This window comes from Aulonocara stuartgranti (genome assembly GCF_965226115.1).
Source record: "Aulonocara stuartgranti genome assembly, chromosome: 7".
Taxonomy (NCBI): Eukaryota; Metazoa; Chordata; class Actinopteri; order Cichliformes; family Cichlidae; genus Aulonocara; species Aulonocara stuartgranti.
In genome coordinates, this window is record NC_138945.1 from 42,189,394 (window position 1) to 42,208,717 (window position 19,324).

General features: G+C 43.2%; 1 protein-coding gene across 6 annotated transcripts in view; it reads right to left on the reverse strand.

The window, feature by feature from the left end:
* Positions 1-19,324, reverse strand: part of ptprz1a (protein tyrosine phosphatase receptor type Z1a) — a 95,503-nt gene that overhangs the window by 41,075 nt on the left and 35,104 nt on the right. For all 6 annotated transcript variants that reach the window (XR_014277832.1, XM_082540789.1, XM_082540790.1 and 3 more), the window contains exons 8-9: positions 16,050-16,200; positions 2,602-2,786 (exon numbers count right to left, since the gene is read on the reverse strand). Coding sequence is in view for 5 of the 6 variants with exons in the window: in XM_082540789.1 (XP_082396915.1) it covers positions 2,602-2,786; positions 16,050-16,200 (336 nt within the window). In the remaining variant the exon portion in view is untranslated. The remainder of the gene's footprint in view (positions 1-2,601; positions 2,787-16,049; positions 16,201-19,324) is intronic.

The following is a 19,324-nucleotide window of genomic DNA, read 5'->3' on the forward strand; positions in this document are numbered from 1 at the left end:
CTATATAAATAAAACTGAATTGAATCGAATAAGTCCAAGGGAACAGTTCACCCTTCCAGGGCCCCTCACTGGAGCCAGGCCCGGGGAGGGTGCCCAATGGCATCCATGGGGCACAGCCAGGCACAGTTCGAAAAAGGGACATGGCCTCCTGCAGGCCCACTACCCACAGAAGGTGCCATAGGTGTCGGGTACAATGTGCTTTGGGTGGCGGCCAGGAGCAGAGGCCCTGTCGGACCAAACCCTGACTACCAAAACTAGTGATTGGGACATGGAATGTCACCTCTCTGGTGTCTGGGTTAGTGCATGAGGTTGAGAGGTACCTGCTAGATATAGTCGGGCTCACCTCAATGCATGGCTTGGGGTCCTGGTGAGGGCCTAGACTCTATCTCAGTCTAGAGTTGCCCTTGCTGAGAGGCAGCAGACTGGGGTGGGTATTCTAGTATCCCCTCGGCTTGTTGCCTATACGTTGGGGTTTCTGGACAAGAGGGCTTGCACCCTGCACCTTCAGGTCAGAGGACAGGTCCTGACTGTCGTCTCCGCTTATGCGCAGTTTACTTCAAAGTACCCAGCCTTCTTGGAGTCCCTGGGTGCTTGAGAGTGCTCCACATGGGGACTGTTGTCCTACTGGGAGACTTCAACGCTCATGTAAGAAATGACAGTGAGACCTGGAGGGGGCGTGACTGGAAGGAATGGGCTCCCGGATCTGAACCTGAGCAGTGTTTTGTTACTGGACGCCTGTGCAAACCACAGTTGTAACAAACATTTTTGTAAACGATTTTGTAATCGTATCACCAGACTTGTGGAAATATTTTGGGTGAAGAGAGGGGCTGAGCTGATCACCACCTGGTGGTGAGTTGGATCAGGTGGTGGGGGGGAGGATGCTGGACAGACCTGACACACCAAAATGTATAATGAGGGTGAGCTGGGAACGCCTGGCAGAGGTCCAGTCTGCAAGATCTTCAACTCACACCTCAGGCAGAGCTTCAACAGCGTTCCAAGGGAGATTGGGGACATCGAGTCTGAATGGACCATGTTCAGCACCTCCACTGCTGAAGCCGCTGCACTGAGCTGCAGCTGTAAGGTGGTTGCTGCCTGTCGTGGTAGTAACCGCCGAACCAAATGTTGGGACACCAGAAGTGAAGGGAGCCACCAGGCTAAAGGAGGAGTCCTATTGGGCTTGGTTAGCTTTCGGGACGTCAGAGGCAGCTGATAGGTACTGACAGGCCAAGCAGAACGCGACTCAGGCAGTGACTAAAGCAAAAACCCAGTGTGAGAGGAGTTTGGAGAGGCCATGGAAAAGGAAGAAATTCTGGCAAACTGTCATGCGACGGATACTTAAGAAGGGTGTGCTCCAACTATAGGGGATCACACCCTCAGCCTCCTTGGGAAAGTCTATGCCATGGTGCTGGCGAGTCCGTCCTTTAGTTGAACCTCGGATACAGGAGGAACAATGCGGCTTTCGTCCTGGTCGTGGAACACTGGACCAGCTCTTTACCCTCTCAACGATACTTGAGGGTGCATGGGAGTTTGCCCAACCAGTCTACATATATTTTGTGGACTTGGAGAAGGCATTCAACCATGTCCTTCAGAGTGTTCTGTGGGAGGTGCTTCAGGAGTATGGGATGTCTGACCCATTGCAACAGGCCCTTTTTTATGGAGAGAATTTCTAGAAGTAGCCAAGTGGAGGGAGGCTTTCACTTGGGTGGTCTCAGAATCTCATCTCTGCTTTTTGCAGATGATGCGGTTCTGTTAGCCTTAATGTATGATGGCCTCCAGCTCGCACTGGAACAGCTTGCAGTAGAGTGTGAAGCAGTGGAAATGAGAATCAGCACCTCCAAATCTGAGGCCATGGCCCTCAGCCGGAAAAGGGTGAATTGCCCACTTCGGGTCAGGGACAACTTCCTACCCCAAGTGAATTAAACTAAAATCTCGGGGTCTTGTTCACAAGTGATGAGGGAGTGAGAGATTAACAGGTGGATTGGTGCTGCGGCTGCAGTGATGCGGACGCTGTACTGGTCTGTTATGGTGAAGATAGAGCTGAATGTAAAAACGAAGCTCTCAATTTACTGGTTGATCCACGTCCCTACCCTCATCTACAGTCACAAGCTGTGGGTAGTGCGGATACTAGCAGCACAAATGGGCTTCCTCCAAAGGTTGGCTGGCCTTTCCCTTAGAGATAGGGTGAGGAGTTCAGCCATCTGGGAAGGACTAAGAGTAGACCCACTGCTCCTCCACAATGAAAGGAGCCAGTTGAGATGGTTTGGGCATCTGACAAGAATGCCTCTTGGGCGCATCCTGGGCGAGGTGTTCCAGGTATGCCCCACTGGGAGGAGGCCCCGGGGCAGACCCAGGACACGCTGGAGAGATTATATCTCTCGGTTGGCCTGGGAATGCCTTGGTGTTCCCTTGGACAAGCTGGAGGAGGTGGTAGGGGAGAGGGAGGTCTGGGCTTCTCTGCCTTGTCTGGCCCCCCATGACCCGGCCCCTGATCAGTGGAAGAAGATGGATGGATGGATGGATGGATGGATGGACAGATGGCAAATATCACAAAATTTAAGAGAAAATGTTTTTTATATTATGAACTGTTGGTTGCTTTCTCACCACATCCTGGTCTCCGTCAGTCAGATATTCAGATGAGACAGCATTCTCTGTACTAGCTAGTCTGTAGTTGACTGAGTACTTGTCGATGCTGGAGTCATACACTGCCCGTGGCCTTTCCCATGTCACCAGCAGGCTGCTAAGGTTGTGTGGTGCCACCTGGATGTTCTCCGGTTCTGAACTGCAGACTGAAACACACAGATAAAAACCTCTCTTTTTAAAAATATGCTGTGATGCACTCTTTTAAACCCACGAGTTCTGCAGATGGTTTACAGCTTACATTTCCTCAGTCATTTCAGATCCTGATAAAATAAATAAATAAATAAATGTACTCATTACAGTGTGGCTGGCTTGGTATTATTGATTGTCACATTCTACAGTGTATATTCCATTTTTGCCTGCACTTTTGGACACAAATTCAAATACAGGAACCAAAACTCTAACCAAAACTAAGATCTACCTTGACTTTATTTTCTATTATAGTAACTTTTATTATTTCAGTAGCCTTTATGTAAATTTGATGAACAGGGGAACACTGGATACATTATCATGTATGATTGACTACATTAAAAAGAAGAAAGAGTCAATTAAAAGGAAAATATTACATTTTATGATTTTGCTTTTAAAATTGTCCGGATCCTCAATGCAGGTTATCACATCACATTATGTTTTATAGCTTGTTCTTTTGAAACAACTCAGTGGTGAAATGTGTTCAATGCTTGTTTGCTGATTAGGAAAATTACACAAAAAACTACAAAGCTGAATTTCATAAAACTGAAATTGTGCTCTTCAATATAAAATTGAAGAGCATAATCAAGAATTAATTCAATTTAGATGTGAAGCCATAGTTATACCTTTAAAATTGACTTTGGTGGGCCATAAACTGTCCTAGCGCCCATCATGATGTGCCTTTATTTGTTTATTGATTTATTTGTTACTGCCTTGAGGTGACTGCTGTTGCGATGTGGCGCTGTATATATAAAATTTAATTAAATTGAACTGAATTATTAACTACCGGTAAGTAAGCAATGGATGAGTAACGTGAATTGTGGTTGTTGAAATGGCTCCTGTCTGTGTTTGTAAGTATGATTCTGGGTCAGAGGTGAGATTAGTAGTGCAGAGACAATGCAGATGACTGACACTATGAAGTCTGGGATTAACACAGATTAAAGCAGGCTGAGGATTGGCGGTGACAGACAGAAAACTCTATCCAATCATTCGCAAATTTCCTTTTCCACTGGATCTCAGCTAGGCTCAGTGCTCTAACCAGTCTGAACTCTGTTCACTGAGGGATCAAAGTGAAAATCCTGATATCATTAGCTACGAACAGCAGAAGAGGGAACAGATAAATACAAGCTGATAAATACAAATATTTTGCTTGGACCACTAGAGGGCAGTGCCAACCACGAGAACTTTGGTAAAGAATGCACAAACCTCTCTCTCTTTCTCTCTCCCTCCCTCCCTCCCTCTCTCCCTCCCCCTCTCCCTCCAATTTTAGTCTGTTTTCCCTGAAACCAACTGTCAGGGAAAACAGACCATGTGTTTCCATGTGGCAAACCTCAGTGTGGTCGTGGTTTGACTGATTGACTGACTGACTGGTTGGGTTGTGTATGTGTGTTTATGTGTTTTTGTAGTTAAAGGGCAGGACTGAAGGCAGATCAAACATACTGCTGAGTGCAGAAAGAGAAATGATAAGACATAAAGAGTAATAAATAAAACAGCGGACGCACCAATGAATCACTCCAAAGTGACCTGAAAATCAACAACAATAACAAAAAAAAGACCAGAAAAAAAAACTATGCTATGTTGACTAAACCAACATTAATTGTTCTATGCTGACATGTCTATAAACAGTGTTGGGGAGTATCGGAATACATGTACCGCTGTTACGTATTTAAAATACAAAATATGAGTAACTGTATTCTGTTACAGTTACCGTTTAAAAAGGTGGTATTCAGAATACAGTTACTTTGTTGAAATAAATGGATTACACGCCGGTCTTTTCCTGTTTCATATGTTAGGCTATGCCCTCTCCATTTTTGATAATTCCACACCGGTGGAAACCCAAACAAAACACGCATTAGTGTTACAGGCATAGCCCTAAAGAATGTAGCCTCATGGGCAGTGTAGTCCGTGCTGCAGGGAGAATGGACTGCCATACTTGTTATGTGTCTGTGAGCGAGGGAGGGAGAAAAAGGAAAAGTACGAGTTGTCACCGACCAGAAACGGGAGCTGGAAGCATGTAAATATAATAATAACCACTGCAGCCAAGAAGAGTGCCTGACGAGCCCAGCTGTAAGTAAGCTGTTAAGACTCGACTGTACACCGTGTTCGTGTTTTCCTCCGAAAACAATAAGTTCCGCTGGAGCAGTCTTTCAACGTCTCTCTGTCTCTCACTAGCAAAGTTGACCCAGACAACAAAGTAAAGCTAGTTTTCGGTTATGAGCCCGACATGAACCCGACGTATTAGCCAGAGGTCCCTTTACTATGGTTCGGAGCCGCGGACCTGTTTTATATATATTTTATATATATATAAATTTTTTCTTGGACTTTTGGATCTCATAAGACATTTAAATTAAAACCAGCAACTAATTTTTTTGGTACTTTGAAACCCTTCCCTATTCCTATATCAGGGAAACCGATTCAATCAAACCATACTCACTGAACAAACTACAGTGATCAGCACATTATAGTTTGGCATGACTGCTGCTGCTTCCAGTAATTTTCAGTTTTCATCTAAGGCTTGTGTAAATTCCAGTACCCAGCATCGATGAGTTTGTAGCATCTAATGGAGTATACTCTCTAAGTAGATAAGCAAAACTGTACTTGTATAGCACCTTTCTATCATTACAGCATACGTTTTGTTTTGTTTTGGCTACCAAGTGTCGGGAAATATGTTCCTGCTGTTCTAGTGGTGAAGATAATGGCAGTAAATTTGTGGGGCCTAGTTTGTTTTGCTGTTTAAAGATTAGCAGAAGCTTTTTAGGAGTGCTCTGCCATTGCTTTGCCTAGGCATTGTACCTTTGTTGTTTCACTCTAGAGCAGCGGTCCCCAACCTTTTTTGCGCCACGGACCGGTGTAATGTCACACAAGATTTTCACGGACCGGCCTTTAAGGGGCAGCGAACAAATACAACAAAATAAAATGATACGTCCAAGACAAAAACTGTGGTATTTTATAAATGTAATAATAAATGCCAATTAACTGTGTAATTATGTAACTTTATTAGCAGCGTCCTCCTGAAATGCGCCAACATTAAGAGTAACATCCTCCTGTCTGCTCTCTGGCCACCATGGTAACGCGTAAATATTTCTTTCAAAATAAGATAATAATAAGAAGACACAACTACAAAGACCCAGGGAAACAGAGTTAATGATAAAAACCCTGAAAACCATCAATTTCCCACCTGAGCCTCAACTCTCGTGGTCCGGTACCAAACGACTCACAGACCGGTCCGTGGCCTGGTGGTTGGGGACCGCTGCTCTAGAGTTTAACGTGTTCTTTTCTTTCAGTGAAGAATGGGGTTTTTGTTTGGAAACCCACTTTATATATAGTTTGCGCTGTTGCCGTCATGCCCTCTAGACTTCACAGAAAAGGGACGCGTCCTATGGGGTGGGCGGTATAAACGATATTCGGTATAAACGGTATTCGGTAGAAACGATATGAATTTGGCCAATGGTAGAGATTTTCACTATACCGCTCTACCCTGATAGTGCATGTTGATGGTGTCATCAAGCTGCGCCTGTTTTGGTCAAAAGCATCGCAACGGCTGCAAGCAATATCATCTGCAGTTTATGCCGGGTGACAGTAATAGCGAAGAGACGAAGCACGTTTTGGAATATGAGGAAAGCCAAAAACTGCGCTTCCTCCACTTCCGTACCATTGATTCATTAATGAATGAATTCTGCTCTATTCCCATGTTGTTGCAGTATATTAATGACTAACCTCGTTTTGTGGATGGATTATCTCAGTTGTTCTCCTGACTGAAGTTTGGTCCGTTTATAGCATCCTGCCATGCGATTGCATTTGTCCCAAACCATCAGGAACCCTCACGTTAACTTTTATCGAGTGGAAAAAAGTTAGCGTTCATCCTACAGCTTCACTGTGTTTTTGTTATGCTAACATAGCTGTGTCGCTAGTGATCATGTAGCACATCATTATATACCAGCTAGCCCAACTTCAGCAACCCTAAAAAAAGTCACTGCTGTTTAGTTTCCTGTCTTCGTTCATGTTGGAAGTGACAGCAGAGTTGTACGTTTGAATTTTTTCAGAAATCTCTCAGTCAGAACCAGAGATGGGCAGTAACGCGTTACTTTTTTCAAGTAACGAGTAAAGTAAGGGATTACTATTGCAAAAACGGTAATTAGATTACCGTTACTTTCCCGTAGGAACGCTGCGTTATTGCGTTACTAAAACCGTGATTTTTTGCGAGAATGTCTCAAGACAGTGACGTAAGCGAGTGCGCCATTAGTGACAACAGCTGTGTGCAGATCAACAATGGATCATATATCGAGTGTGGGAGAGAGTATGAGCGTGCAGCATTTAAAGCGTGGAAGTACTGACCTTACTTTGAGTTTGATTCCATAAAAAGTGACAAAAACATTAGTGTCCGTTGTGCGTGGGAAGAAAACTTCTTTTTACAGCGAAAAAACCCCTAAACTTCCGAGCAAGCACCGAGTGCGCTATGACTAGGGATGGGTATCGTTTAGGTTTTATCCGATACCGGTGCCAAATCGGTACTTTTGAAACGGTGCCGGTGCTCAAACGGTGCTCAAACCGGTGCTTAAAGAATGGAGAACACAAAATTGGTCCAAAAACCTCTCATGTTCAGCTGTTTTTTGTAAAAAGATAACAATGTTAGCCTTTTCTGCAGCTATGGGGCATATATGGTATCACTCTTGGCTGGAAGCAGTGCTTAAACAATGGAAAAAACACAAACTTTGTCCTAAACCTCTCATGTTTAACTGTTTTCCACTTTTTCTTTGGTCTTTTTAGCCTTTTTGGCCAGGGTGAAGGGAGTATCTGCCATCAAACAAGAAGACAGCCGCATGTAGCTATGATGATGTTTGCTAGTTCACCTTACATGCATTAATGTAATAACGTGGTTAGCCTACTCAACGTAAATTACACACGAACAACATTAAGCTACTCACGCAGAGAAGAACGGCTCCTGCTGCATCATCCGTCATCATTTCTGCTACACTGGCAGGGCTAGGGGCCAGGACTCTCCTCTTCGTGTTTTTGGGGGATGTTGCATAACAGGCAACCCACCCGCAGTAGATGCGCTCGGTGTGAGGTCTCGCAGCAAGCTATCAAATACGGCGCATTTCTCGGCTTTAAAAAAAAAAACGCTATGCGTCGCCAGGTATTTCATCGGATTTGAGGTGTTACCTCCTTTGACAGTATCACAGTATCAGCTTAAAGCACTTGTTGCAGGCTGCTGAGTTTGCATCTTTTGCTGTGAAGTACAGCCAGACTTTTGACCGCTTCGCCTTGGACATTTTTAATCTGTAGCTCTGCTCTAAAAGAACGTACATACCTGGGCCCGCCTACTATCCTCGGAAACGTAAAATGATTGGCTAGAAGTGTATCACAGCTCAGGAAAAAAAAGCACCGAAATAAAGCACCGAAATGTGCACTGCTTTTCGGTCTGGTTACTACCGTCTATGTCAGAACCGGTGCCATCATGGCACCGGATACCGGTACCCATCCCTAGCTATGACGTAATGGAAAATTCACAGAGAAACTCGCGGATTCTTCCATTGACCGCGGCACACCTGCACCAGGGTAAACCTCCGCCTACCACAGTCCTGCTTTACAGGTGAAAATAGAGCAACAGGACCTGAGTCTTTGACTTTATTTATTTTCTGCTGTGTTTTAATTGCATCTATTTGAAAGAGTGAGTGTAAACACAAAAAATATTTTATTTTATGTGCTGGAATGTGTAGAAAATAGGTTTAAATGTTAAACTAATTTATTCAAGTCAGAGAATGTTGCATATAATTTAATTTTTACTTGATGCATAAAGTTAAAAGATTAACACTGATAAAACAAGTTAAAAAAATAGACTTTTCTATTTGATTACATTTTGTATGATGGATTATGCAGAAAAAGTAGAATTGGGCTGAAAGATCTATCGCTTTATCACCTATTCAGGTTGTAAATCGTGTTTTTAAAAAGTAACTAAGTAATTAATTACTTTTGAAAACAAGTAATCAGTAAAGTAACGGGATTACTTTTTTGGGGAAGTAATCAGTAATTAGTTACTGATTACTTTTTTCAAGTAACTTGACCAACACTGGTCAGAACGTGGTATATCATGTTTAGGTGGAAGCGAGCGAGCTAACTTCCTGCTAACTTCTAACTCTGTTAAATGTAATAAATTCTGTTTTCATGGATGCCTGGATGTTAAACTTAATTTTTACACCTGGTAAAGCAGCAGTGCTGATCATTTTATTAAAGATGAAAGAATTTAGACCATTTTTAACTCTCAGTGATGCCGCAGTGTTCGTTTGACTTTGGGACCCGAAGCAGACGGAGTTTTGGACCCAGGTTACTCAGCGAGGCTCCTGACTACGGTACCCATAATGCTCCAACAGTCCATCAAGTGGTGCGGCTTTGTAGCTTACCAAAGTCCTACTAAAACATTTTTGACAGATTTTTGAGCGTGTACCACATAAAATCTGTTTGAGGTCAATAAGCACAACCAGAATTCATACATAAGGCGCACCGGATTATAAGGTGCACGGTCGAGTTTTGAGAAAATTAAAGGATTTTAAGTATAGAAAATACGGTATACAGAAGAAAAAAATATATCGCGATCGATATCGTTACCGCACATACTTCAAATTATACCATGATATGGATTTTAGGCCCTATCGCCCAGCCCTAGCATCCTAACAGCTTACTAAAACTTTAATGTTTTATGTTTTTACTACAACATGCTGAGGTTAGCAGATGTAGTGTGTCATATTAAAAAAATAAAGTGTGTGCTTAGCCAAGCTAGATAGTCAAGTTCTCTAAGGTCTAGGATATTGTAAAATTTGAAGACAATCCTTTAAAAGTAATATAAAGTTTTTGCTGTTTTTCACATTTGGTATCACCTTGACACAATTTTCACCAAAATTAAATCACCTTCAGTTGTTATTGATATCTACCATCACACAATATTTAAATATCTTTACAACTGTGGATGCTAGACTGATAAACAAATGGAACTGATTATGGAGAAGATTGTTTTTGTCCTGTAATGTTGCCAAAATATATACAGATGTGTGTGTAACAACTAATAAATTAATTTCTGCTAACTCCAATAAAATATGCTAAAGTGTTGCATATTCCAAAACTAACTGGTGGAGGCAAAAGTCAACGGCAATTCAAAACCAGCTTCTCAAATGTTTTAAGAATATTTTAGAACATTAATTGAAAACAACATCAAATATTTCTCTGGTACCAGAACAAACTCTCCCCAAAGCCAAAGATCAATCCCAGTTATTGAGTAGAAACAACATGCAGTGTTAAAATCAATTGGTACCCAAGTCACCCCATTCTCTGTCTGTCACTGACATTTTATTCAGGTCACTTCAGCTCTATTTTTACATCATGATCATTTGTCTAAAAATCAACAGAGGTTTAGAATATTTTGCTTCATCATCTTCAATTTACCTAAAACGTTTATGGTCCAAAGTTTTAAGCTATATGATAGAATGGAATGATGAAATTTAGGCTTCATATGTCAAATAATTTTGAAAATATATTTTTGGAAAAATGGTCTTTTGACCCACTTTCAGACCCCTTTTTTTTTCTTTCCGCACACTGAAATGTGAGGCAGATTTTTAAAAGCCTGAAATTCTCACCCTTTCTTATAATCAAAATGAATCAGGATCTGTACTTTGGGACAGATACACACATAGTGTTTGAGTATTTGCTGGTTAAAAATTAAAAAAAAAAACCTGTCATGTAAAGTCCTATATTTAAACACCCAGTAATTGACTGTGTGCACGTTAGCATATGCTACTTCCGGTGCGGAAACTCCTGTGGGGAGCTTTGTTTCCGGTGTCTTATTCGCGCCTGGTTTACGGTCCAAAACAAGTTAAGCAAATGAATGAATCAAGCGGCGATTTACATTTCTATAGATGTCTTGGGCATTTACCCAATATATCTGTAAATGATGTTCATCGACTTGTAGATATTTTTCCCTGCGCCTCAGAGCAAAGGAGAAAATGGATTCAAATGTTATATTTCTCAGCTGTCCCTCGTTTATCGCGGGTGTTATGTTCTAAAATAACCAGCGATGGGTGAAATCAAGTAGCCAATTTTATTTTTTGACGGTGCAAAACGTTTCGTGGACATCGTGGACATACAGTGCTGCACTTCAGAGTCACACTGCTAGCGATCGATGCAGCGATTCTGTACTGTACAGGAGAGACGTCACGGAGGAGATCGTCTGCAGCGATCAGGACGCAGGACACAATGTGACGTAAAAAAGATAAGCATGCAAACTTGCACTAAAAAATCTGCGAAACAGCGAGGTGAAAGGTGAACCGCGTTATTGCGAGGGACTGCTAAACTCTTTAAACGTCAAAATTGATCATTAGATTTTTTATGACACAACAGTGGTGAGTGTTCCCACCTTCTCCTCTTTGTAACTTAACGCGATCTTTCCGTTTTCGAGTTTTGGACATGATTTTGAGGTATATCTTCGCAGTAGCGATTGACCGCAAAGTAAAGCTACCGGAAATGCACAACCCCACATCCGGTCTCAAACCAGGAAGTTAGCATTGTCTCGTGCACATAGTCAATAATAAGCTTCACATTGCAAAAGAGAATTGCTTTCAGAGTAGTATATAGGGATGTCAACAAATTCATTTTACATTGTGAGCCACATGCAGCCCACTTTGAGCTTAGGTAAGCCAGACAGAAGTGGAAAACGTACAGACATTCTGTACTTAATTAGAAGTACAGATACTAGTGTTAAAAATACTCCAGCAAAAGTGTCAATTTCTTTTTTCAAGTAAAAGTGAAAAAACACTGGCTCTGAAATGTACTCAAATAAAAAAATGAAAAAAGAAACTCTCTAGTTTCCTTTCTCAATTGTAGAGTGTGAATTTGCTTCTAAACAGGAAAATGAGTAGGAAAGTGGGATTCAGGAGGTGGGGAACCCTAAAATCTGTTGTAATGGCTCAACGGTGTCTGCCGTTTGTTTACTACAAAATTATGCAATTTAGTTTTTTTACAGTTTCAATTTTTGGGGGGCTTCAAATTCCCTTTTTTCAGTTTCAAACCCCCTTTTCAGTTTCAGGGCATTTTTTCCCTCCCTTTCAGACTTTTAACCCTGATTTTGTCTTGATATATTCTCAGTCATCCAGGAAAGTAAATCTCCAAAAAGTTGTTGTTCATCTGGATGTAGCGTTTTGTGGGAGAAACGTTTCGTCACTCATCCAAGTGACTTCTTCAGTCTCAGCTGACTGCAGGTTTCCCCAATCTTATAAACATACATTTGCATAATGACTGAAACCAGCCCACTGAAGGAACAGTGGGCTGGGAGGTCAGTTCCTTAATCTTAATTATGCAAATTCCCATGACCAACAACCACTGACCAAAACCCACTGATCAAAGACCATTGATCAATGGCCATGAGTACCATTCACAGAGAGTTGGGGAATGGCTGCAATCACAGCATTGTAAGATGGCGAAAGATGTACCCCTAGGCTCCCTCCTCGATTCAGAGATGGTCTTTCCCTTTTCACGTAAACTCGGTCACCTATAACACCTCCAAGTTTCTGGCTTCGATCCTCAACCCGCTGGTGGGCAGCTCTGAACACCACATCCAGAACACCCTGGATTTTGTTGAGAAGGTGAGAGATGTCATTATGGAGGCAGATGAAACCATGGTATCGTACAACGTTACATCTCTCTTCACTTGTATCCCAGTCACGGAAGCGTTGGAGGTAGTCCGTAAGAGATTACAGGATGACACCAACCTCAGCAACAGGACCACTCTCAGCATCGACCAAGTGTGTTTGCTTTTGGAACTGTGTCTTCATTCCACCTACTTCACATACAAGGGTCAGTTCTACAGGCAGAAACATGGGTGTGCCATAGGCTCCCCAGTTTCATCCATCGTGGCCAATTTGTACATGGTGGTGTTCCTACCCTGGAACACCACCAAGCCATTGGTTCAGGTATGTGGATGACACCTGGGTAAAAATCAAATCTCAGGACGTACCACAATTCACTGATCACATTAACTCGGTGGACCGACAAATCAAATTCACCAGGGAGGATATGAAAAGTGGCAGGTTAGCCTTCTTAGACTGTGAGATTTCCATCAGTAATGAGGGACATCTAAAAGCTGACGTGTACCGTAAACCTACACATACGGATCAGTATCTAAGGTTTCACTGTCATCATCCACTGGAGCACAAACTGGGTGTCATCAGGACGCTCCAACACAGAGCACATACCATCCCCACAGACACAGCGGCCAGGGTGGCAGAAGAACAGCACATCAAGAAGGCCCTGAGTAAATGTGATTATCCTAGCTGGACTTTTGTCAAAGCTGGAAAGACACCTAAAGAAAGCTTCAGCCGATCCAGGAGAGAAGGACAACTGCTGCCCAAGCGAAAACCTGTAGTGATCCCATATGTGTCAGGAGTATCAGAGCAGTTGAAACGCATTTTTTCTAAACACCGGGTCTCTTTTAAACCCCAAAACACGCTGCGCCAAAAACTGGTCCACCCCAAGGATCGGGTCCCCCAAACAGAGTAACATAGTGCACGCTGTTAAGTGCCTGGAGGATTGCCAGGATTTATACATCGGGGAAACCAAACAACCTCTGGCGAAGCGGATAGCACAACACAGAAGAGCCACCTCATCAGGCCAGGACTCTGCAGTCTATTCACACCTACAGGCCAGTGGATACTCTTTCAATTATGAGGATGTACACATCTTGGACAGGGAGGAACGCTGGTTTGAGCGCGGAGTCAAGGAGGCTATTTACATGAAAAGGGAAAGACCATCTCTGAATCAAGGAGGGGGCCTAAGGGTACATCTTTTGCCATCTTACAATGCTGTGATTGCAGCCATTCCCCAACTCTCTGTGAATGGTACTCATGGCCATTGATCAGTGGGCTTTGATCAGTGGTTGTTGATCAATGGTCATAAGAATTTGCATAATTAAGATTAAGGAACTGACCTCCCAGCCCACTGTTCCTTCAGTGGGCTGGTTTCAGTCATTATGCAAATGTACTGTTTATAAGATTGGGGAAACCTGCAGTCAGCTGAGACTGAAGAAGTCACTTGGATGAGTGATGAAACATTTCTCCCACAAAACGCTACATCCAGATGAACAGAATCAACTTTTTGGAAACCCTGATTTTGCATTGTAGCCATGTATCAAAGGGAAGAGGCGGGACAGAGACTAATGACTGACAGTTCCTGTGTCACATTTGTGTCAGCGTTTTGGTTGAAGATGGCCATCATTCCTTAATGGGATACTACTGGCACCATCCAAAAGGTTTCTCTCCATTTCCTCTCCAGTTATCAGCTTTAAGCTATGTGTTTGAGAATTATACCAAGGAGTCAAGTACTTGTGATTTGATTTCAGCTGTTTTTCACAAGAGCTAAAGTATCCAGGGTCATACAAAGTGAGGAGGTAAAATTATTAACAAGATAATCGACCTCTGTTTGAGTAGCGTTCAGCTAGCTGCTCTGCTCTGTGTTGGTACAGGGCATTGAAGAAGATAACAGCAGGTATATTATATTCTTAAAGTCAGTTACAGCACTTTCAGAAAGACATCTACTGTGATGAAGTCTACTCCCCACTGCTGTGTAATCAATATTGTAAACATAAATGTTTTTAGGAAATGATCAGACAAGAGAGGGTTTTCGGAAAACACTGTTAAATGTTCAGTTTCTATGCCATATGTTAAAACAAGATCTAGAGTGTGATTAAAGTGATGGGTGGGTTATTTTATCTGAATAAGTTCTTTAGGTAAGCTAGAATTGTGATTACGAGGTCAATTACTGTTTACAATTACTGGATTACTGTACATGTAAGATGGAGGTGGCCACTCTGCTGCCACCCATTACCATCATCTAGCATTTTGGCTGCTGCTATGTTCATTTTTTGGAGCCACAGGTCCCCATATTTAAGAAAGTTAAATGGTAATTCTAGTAAGCTTGATTGGAAAACTGAATCCCACACTAAATTCATTTTTAAGCCCTGTTCTTCAGTTGCTACTTGTTCCAAACTAATCAATACCATGTGAAAAAAGTTTCTATCATGGCTAAAGTGGAGGATTTACGGTTTTTAAGTTTTCAGTAGTTTGACCGCCACATCTCAGCTTCCAACAAGGTCTGTCACCAAAAACAACAAGAAAACCTGTCTGTTTGGATGCTCCAACAACTTTTGTGTTAACTTATTTCAGGTAATAATTTTATGACGACAGGTACATCCAGCCCAAAGATTTACAGGCGTCAACCTCTGTTAGTAGCTCTGCCTCAACTAATGCTTCAACCTGCTTCATGCATATGGAATATGATTTAGTCTAAAAAGTATATCATGATTTCAATTTTAAATAACAAAGTTAAAATTATTTAAAATTCTGCAAATACTAGCTTTATATGTCTTTAGGTTAAAAAGGCAAACACTGTGTATTCTACACAATTCAGCTGATGTATTTAATCAGAGAAAACATTTGCAAGTAGTGATGTGCGATACCACTGATTTCCTTTCCGATCCAATACCAAGTAAAATTCAGGGTGGCATCGGTGATACTGATCCGATACCGATACGTTGTACAAAAACTTTTTTTTTTTACTGTATCTTTTATTGTATCTCAAATTATAGCTTCATAATGATTACAGGACCTCAGATTACTTGTTCTTATCACTTAATAATGCAGAATTATCATATAAAAAACTGAAGTTGTGTGCCATTTGAGCATGTTGCCTGGCTGCAGCACTAAAGGCCTCCGCGAGAGACATCTGTCTCGCCCTAGCGGCACCTACCCCTCTCCTCCTCTTCAGTTCGACTCAACATACGCTCGTCATATTCTGTGATATGATTTACAGTGAGGTGTTTGACGAGGTTAGTGGTCTTGCCACATGTATCGCAAACCGCGTCTTGGCTGTTTGTGGAGGTAAAATACATGACTATGAAAGGCGGAAGAGAAAGTAGTTCCTTCCAATGTAGACAATCCAAATGATATAGCTGCTTTCCACTGTGTTCCTGTTAATGATAAACTACAAATTTACCCTAAATTACTAAAATATTGATATTTTAATATGAGAATCGATTCTAGAACATAAATGACTGGTATTGGAGGAATCGATATTTCAGTATCGATCCGCACATCACTAGTTTTCAGTCAAATACGATTTCATTCAGATGACTAGAGCCCTTGGTATAAATGACTGTCCTAAGAAACAAAAATCTGGATACAAACCCCGTGTGAAGATCTCCTCAGTGCCCGTATAAGAGGAGAACACCAGACCCATAAATTGCTCCTGCTGCTCCCTGTAGTTGTTCTGCAGGTAGTCCATCAGCATCACATATCCAGCCTGCTGCATCGTCATCACCTCACAGAACATTACCAGCTGCAACAGAGGAATCAATACAGTTATAAACATGAGTTCAGCACTCTGCCATGAATGGTTACCTAATAATTAGGAGTGATTGTACTGTGAGGTTGCACTAACTGTGGGGTTGTGATTTCAGCAGGTTCTTTTACAGAAACGACTTTGGGAATAAAATAAACAAAGGAAAAGGTAGCCTAAAAATATTTCTTATTAAACTCCTCGAAATTTTTATGATGGTGAACGTCTTAGAAAAAGAATGGGCAACAATAAAAGATTCTTTTAAGGTATTCAAACTTCAAAACTATATCTGACTACATGCCCCACTAAAGACTCAAAGGTGACTCGCTAATCTAATTTCCAACATTATTTTTTTTGCACTTTACTACATCAGCTTTGCATCACTCACAGTTCCAAATAATCTTTATATATATATATATATATATATATATATATATATATATGTATATATATATATATATATATATATATATACATATATATATGCTCTCACAGCTAGAGATTGACGAGGTACAACACAAATGCTACGGCAAGGAGGAGTCAGGACGCCAGGTCAGGGGGGAGATATCATCACCCCCACCCGAGATTGGGTACATAGCCCCAAGTGCGATAGGAGAAGGATCGTTGAGTGCGAGAGGAGCTGACCTGAAAAATAGGATCATGGCCAAGCTTGAAACCTGGATCCCCCGTAGCCGGTTACCAAGATTACGTGAAGTACCCTCAGAAGGTCTGCTAGATGATGTTAATGCAGCACTACGGGCAATACCTACAACCACGATTACCGACACTAACAAGCTGATCTACAATACGGCAGCAGTGATCAGTGAGATGCTTGGCTACAAGTTGAACAGCCACAAGGGGCAGTACCCTCCATGGAGAAGGAGGCTAGAGGGCAAGATCAAAGTAGCACGGAGGGAGGTTAGCCAACTAACGGAGTTGCAGAAAGGTGCGACAAATAAGGTGCCTAAGAAATACAGCAAGCTGTCCATACCTGAGGCCTTGGAAACTGCCAAGCAAAGACTCACAGCCTTGGCCAGCCGCTTGAGGAGGTACACCAGAGAGATAGAAGGCAGGAGAATAAACCAGCTGTTCTCCACAGAACCAGCAAAGGTGTACTCTCAGTGGCAAGGGAACAATAAGAGAACAGCACCACCAAGGCTGGAGACGGAGCAATACTGGAAGAGCATATGGGAGAAGGATGCAACCCATAACGGCAATGCTCAGTGGCTAGTGGATCTGAGGGCAGACCACAGCGACCTCCCTGAACAGGGTCCAGTAACCATCACAGTGGCAGATATCCAAGAAAGGGTCTCCAGTATGAAGAGTTGGACAGCACCAGGGCCCGACATGGTTCACGCCTACTGGCTGAAGAAGCTGACTGCACTCCACGAGCGTCTGGCAGCACAAATGAACCAGCTGCTAGTTAACGAGAGACACCCGGAATGGCTAACTGAAGGCCGGACGGTCCTGATCTCCAAGGACCCCAAGAAGGGACCGGTCCCCTCCAACTACCGACCAATAACCTGCCTCAGTACTACATGGAAGCTCCTGTCAGGCATCATATCGGCTAAGATGAACAGGCACATGGGTCAATACATGAGCGGGACACAGAAAGGAATTGGCAAGAATACCAGAGGTGCAAAACACCAGCTACTGGTAGACAGAACAATCAGCCGAGACTGCAAGACCAGACTGACCAACCTGTGCACTGCCTGGATTGATTACAAGAAGGCCTATGACTCAATGCCCCACAGCTGGATACTGGAATGCCTAGAATTGTACAAGATCAATGGGACCCTAAGAGCCTTCATCAGGAACTCAATGGGGATGTGGCGTACAACACTAGAGGCCAACTCCAAGCCCATAGCACAAGTTACCATCAAGTGCGGGATCTACCAAGGAGATGCTCTGTCCCCACTGCTGTTCTGCATAGGCCTGAACCCCCTCAGTGAGATCATTAACAAGACTGGCTACGGATACCGACTACGGAACGGAGCAGTTGTCAGCCACCTCCTGTACATGGATGACATCAAGCTGTATGCCAAGAGTGAACGAGACATCGATTCACTGATCCACACTACCAGGCTATACAGCAATGACATTGGAATGTCGTTCGGACTGGAGAAGTGTAGTCGGATGGTAACAAAGAGAGGGAAGGTAGTCAGAACTGAGGGGATTGAACTACCAGAAGGCAACATTGCAGACATAGAGGACAGTTACAAGTACCTGGGGATCCCGCAGGCAAATGGGAACCATGAAGAGGCCGCTAGAAAGGCTGCAACCACCAAGTACCTGCAGAGGGTCAGGCAAGTCCTGAGGAGTCAGCTGAATGGTAAGAACAAGATCCGGGCCATCAACACGTACGCCCTGCCCGTGATCAGGTACCCTGCTGGGGTAATAGGCTGGCCAAAGGAGGAGATAGAAGCCACTGACATAAAGACAAGAAAGCTCCTTACCATGCATGGAGGGTTTCACCCCAAGTCCAGCACCCTGAGGCTGTACGCTAAGCGGAAGGAAGGGGGCCGGGGACTGGTGAGTGTCAGCACCACAGTCCAGGATGAGACAAGGAACATCCAAGAATACATTGGGAAGATGGCCCCAACTGACCGAGTGCTCAGTGAATACCTCAGGCAGCAGAAACCCAAGAAAGAGGAGGGAGACGAGGAACCATCATGGAAGGACAGGCCCCTGCACGGTATGTACCACCGGCAGATAGAGGAGGTGGCTGATATCCAGAAATCCTACCAGTGGCTGGACAAAGCTGGACTGAAAGACAGCACAGAGGCACTAATCATGGCAGCACAAGAACAAGCTCTGAGTACAAGATCCATAGAGGCTGGGGTCTATCACACCAGGCAAGACCCCAGGTGCAGGCTGTGTAAAGATGCCCCAGAGACAATCCAGCACATAACAGCAGGGTGCAAGATGCTAGCAGGCAAGGCATACATGGAACGCCATAACCAAGTGGCCGGCATAGTGTACAGGAACATCTGTGCCGAGTATAACCTAGAAGTCCCGAGGTCAAAATGGGAGATGCCCCCAAGGGTGGTGGAGAATGACCGAGCTAAGATCCTGTGGGACTTCCAGATACAGACGGACAAAATGGTGGTGGCTAACCAACCGG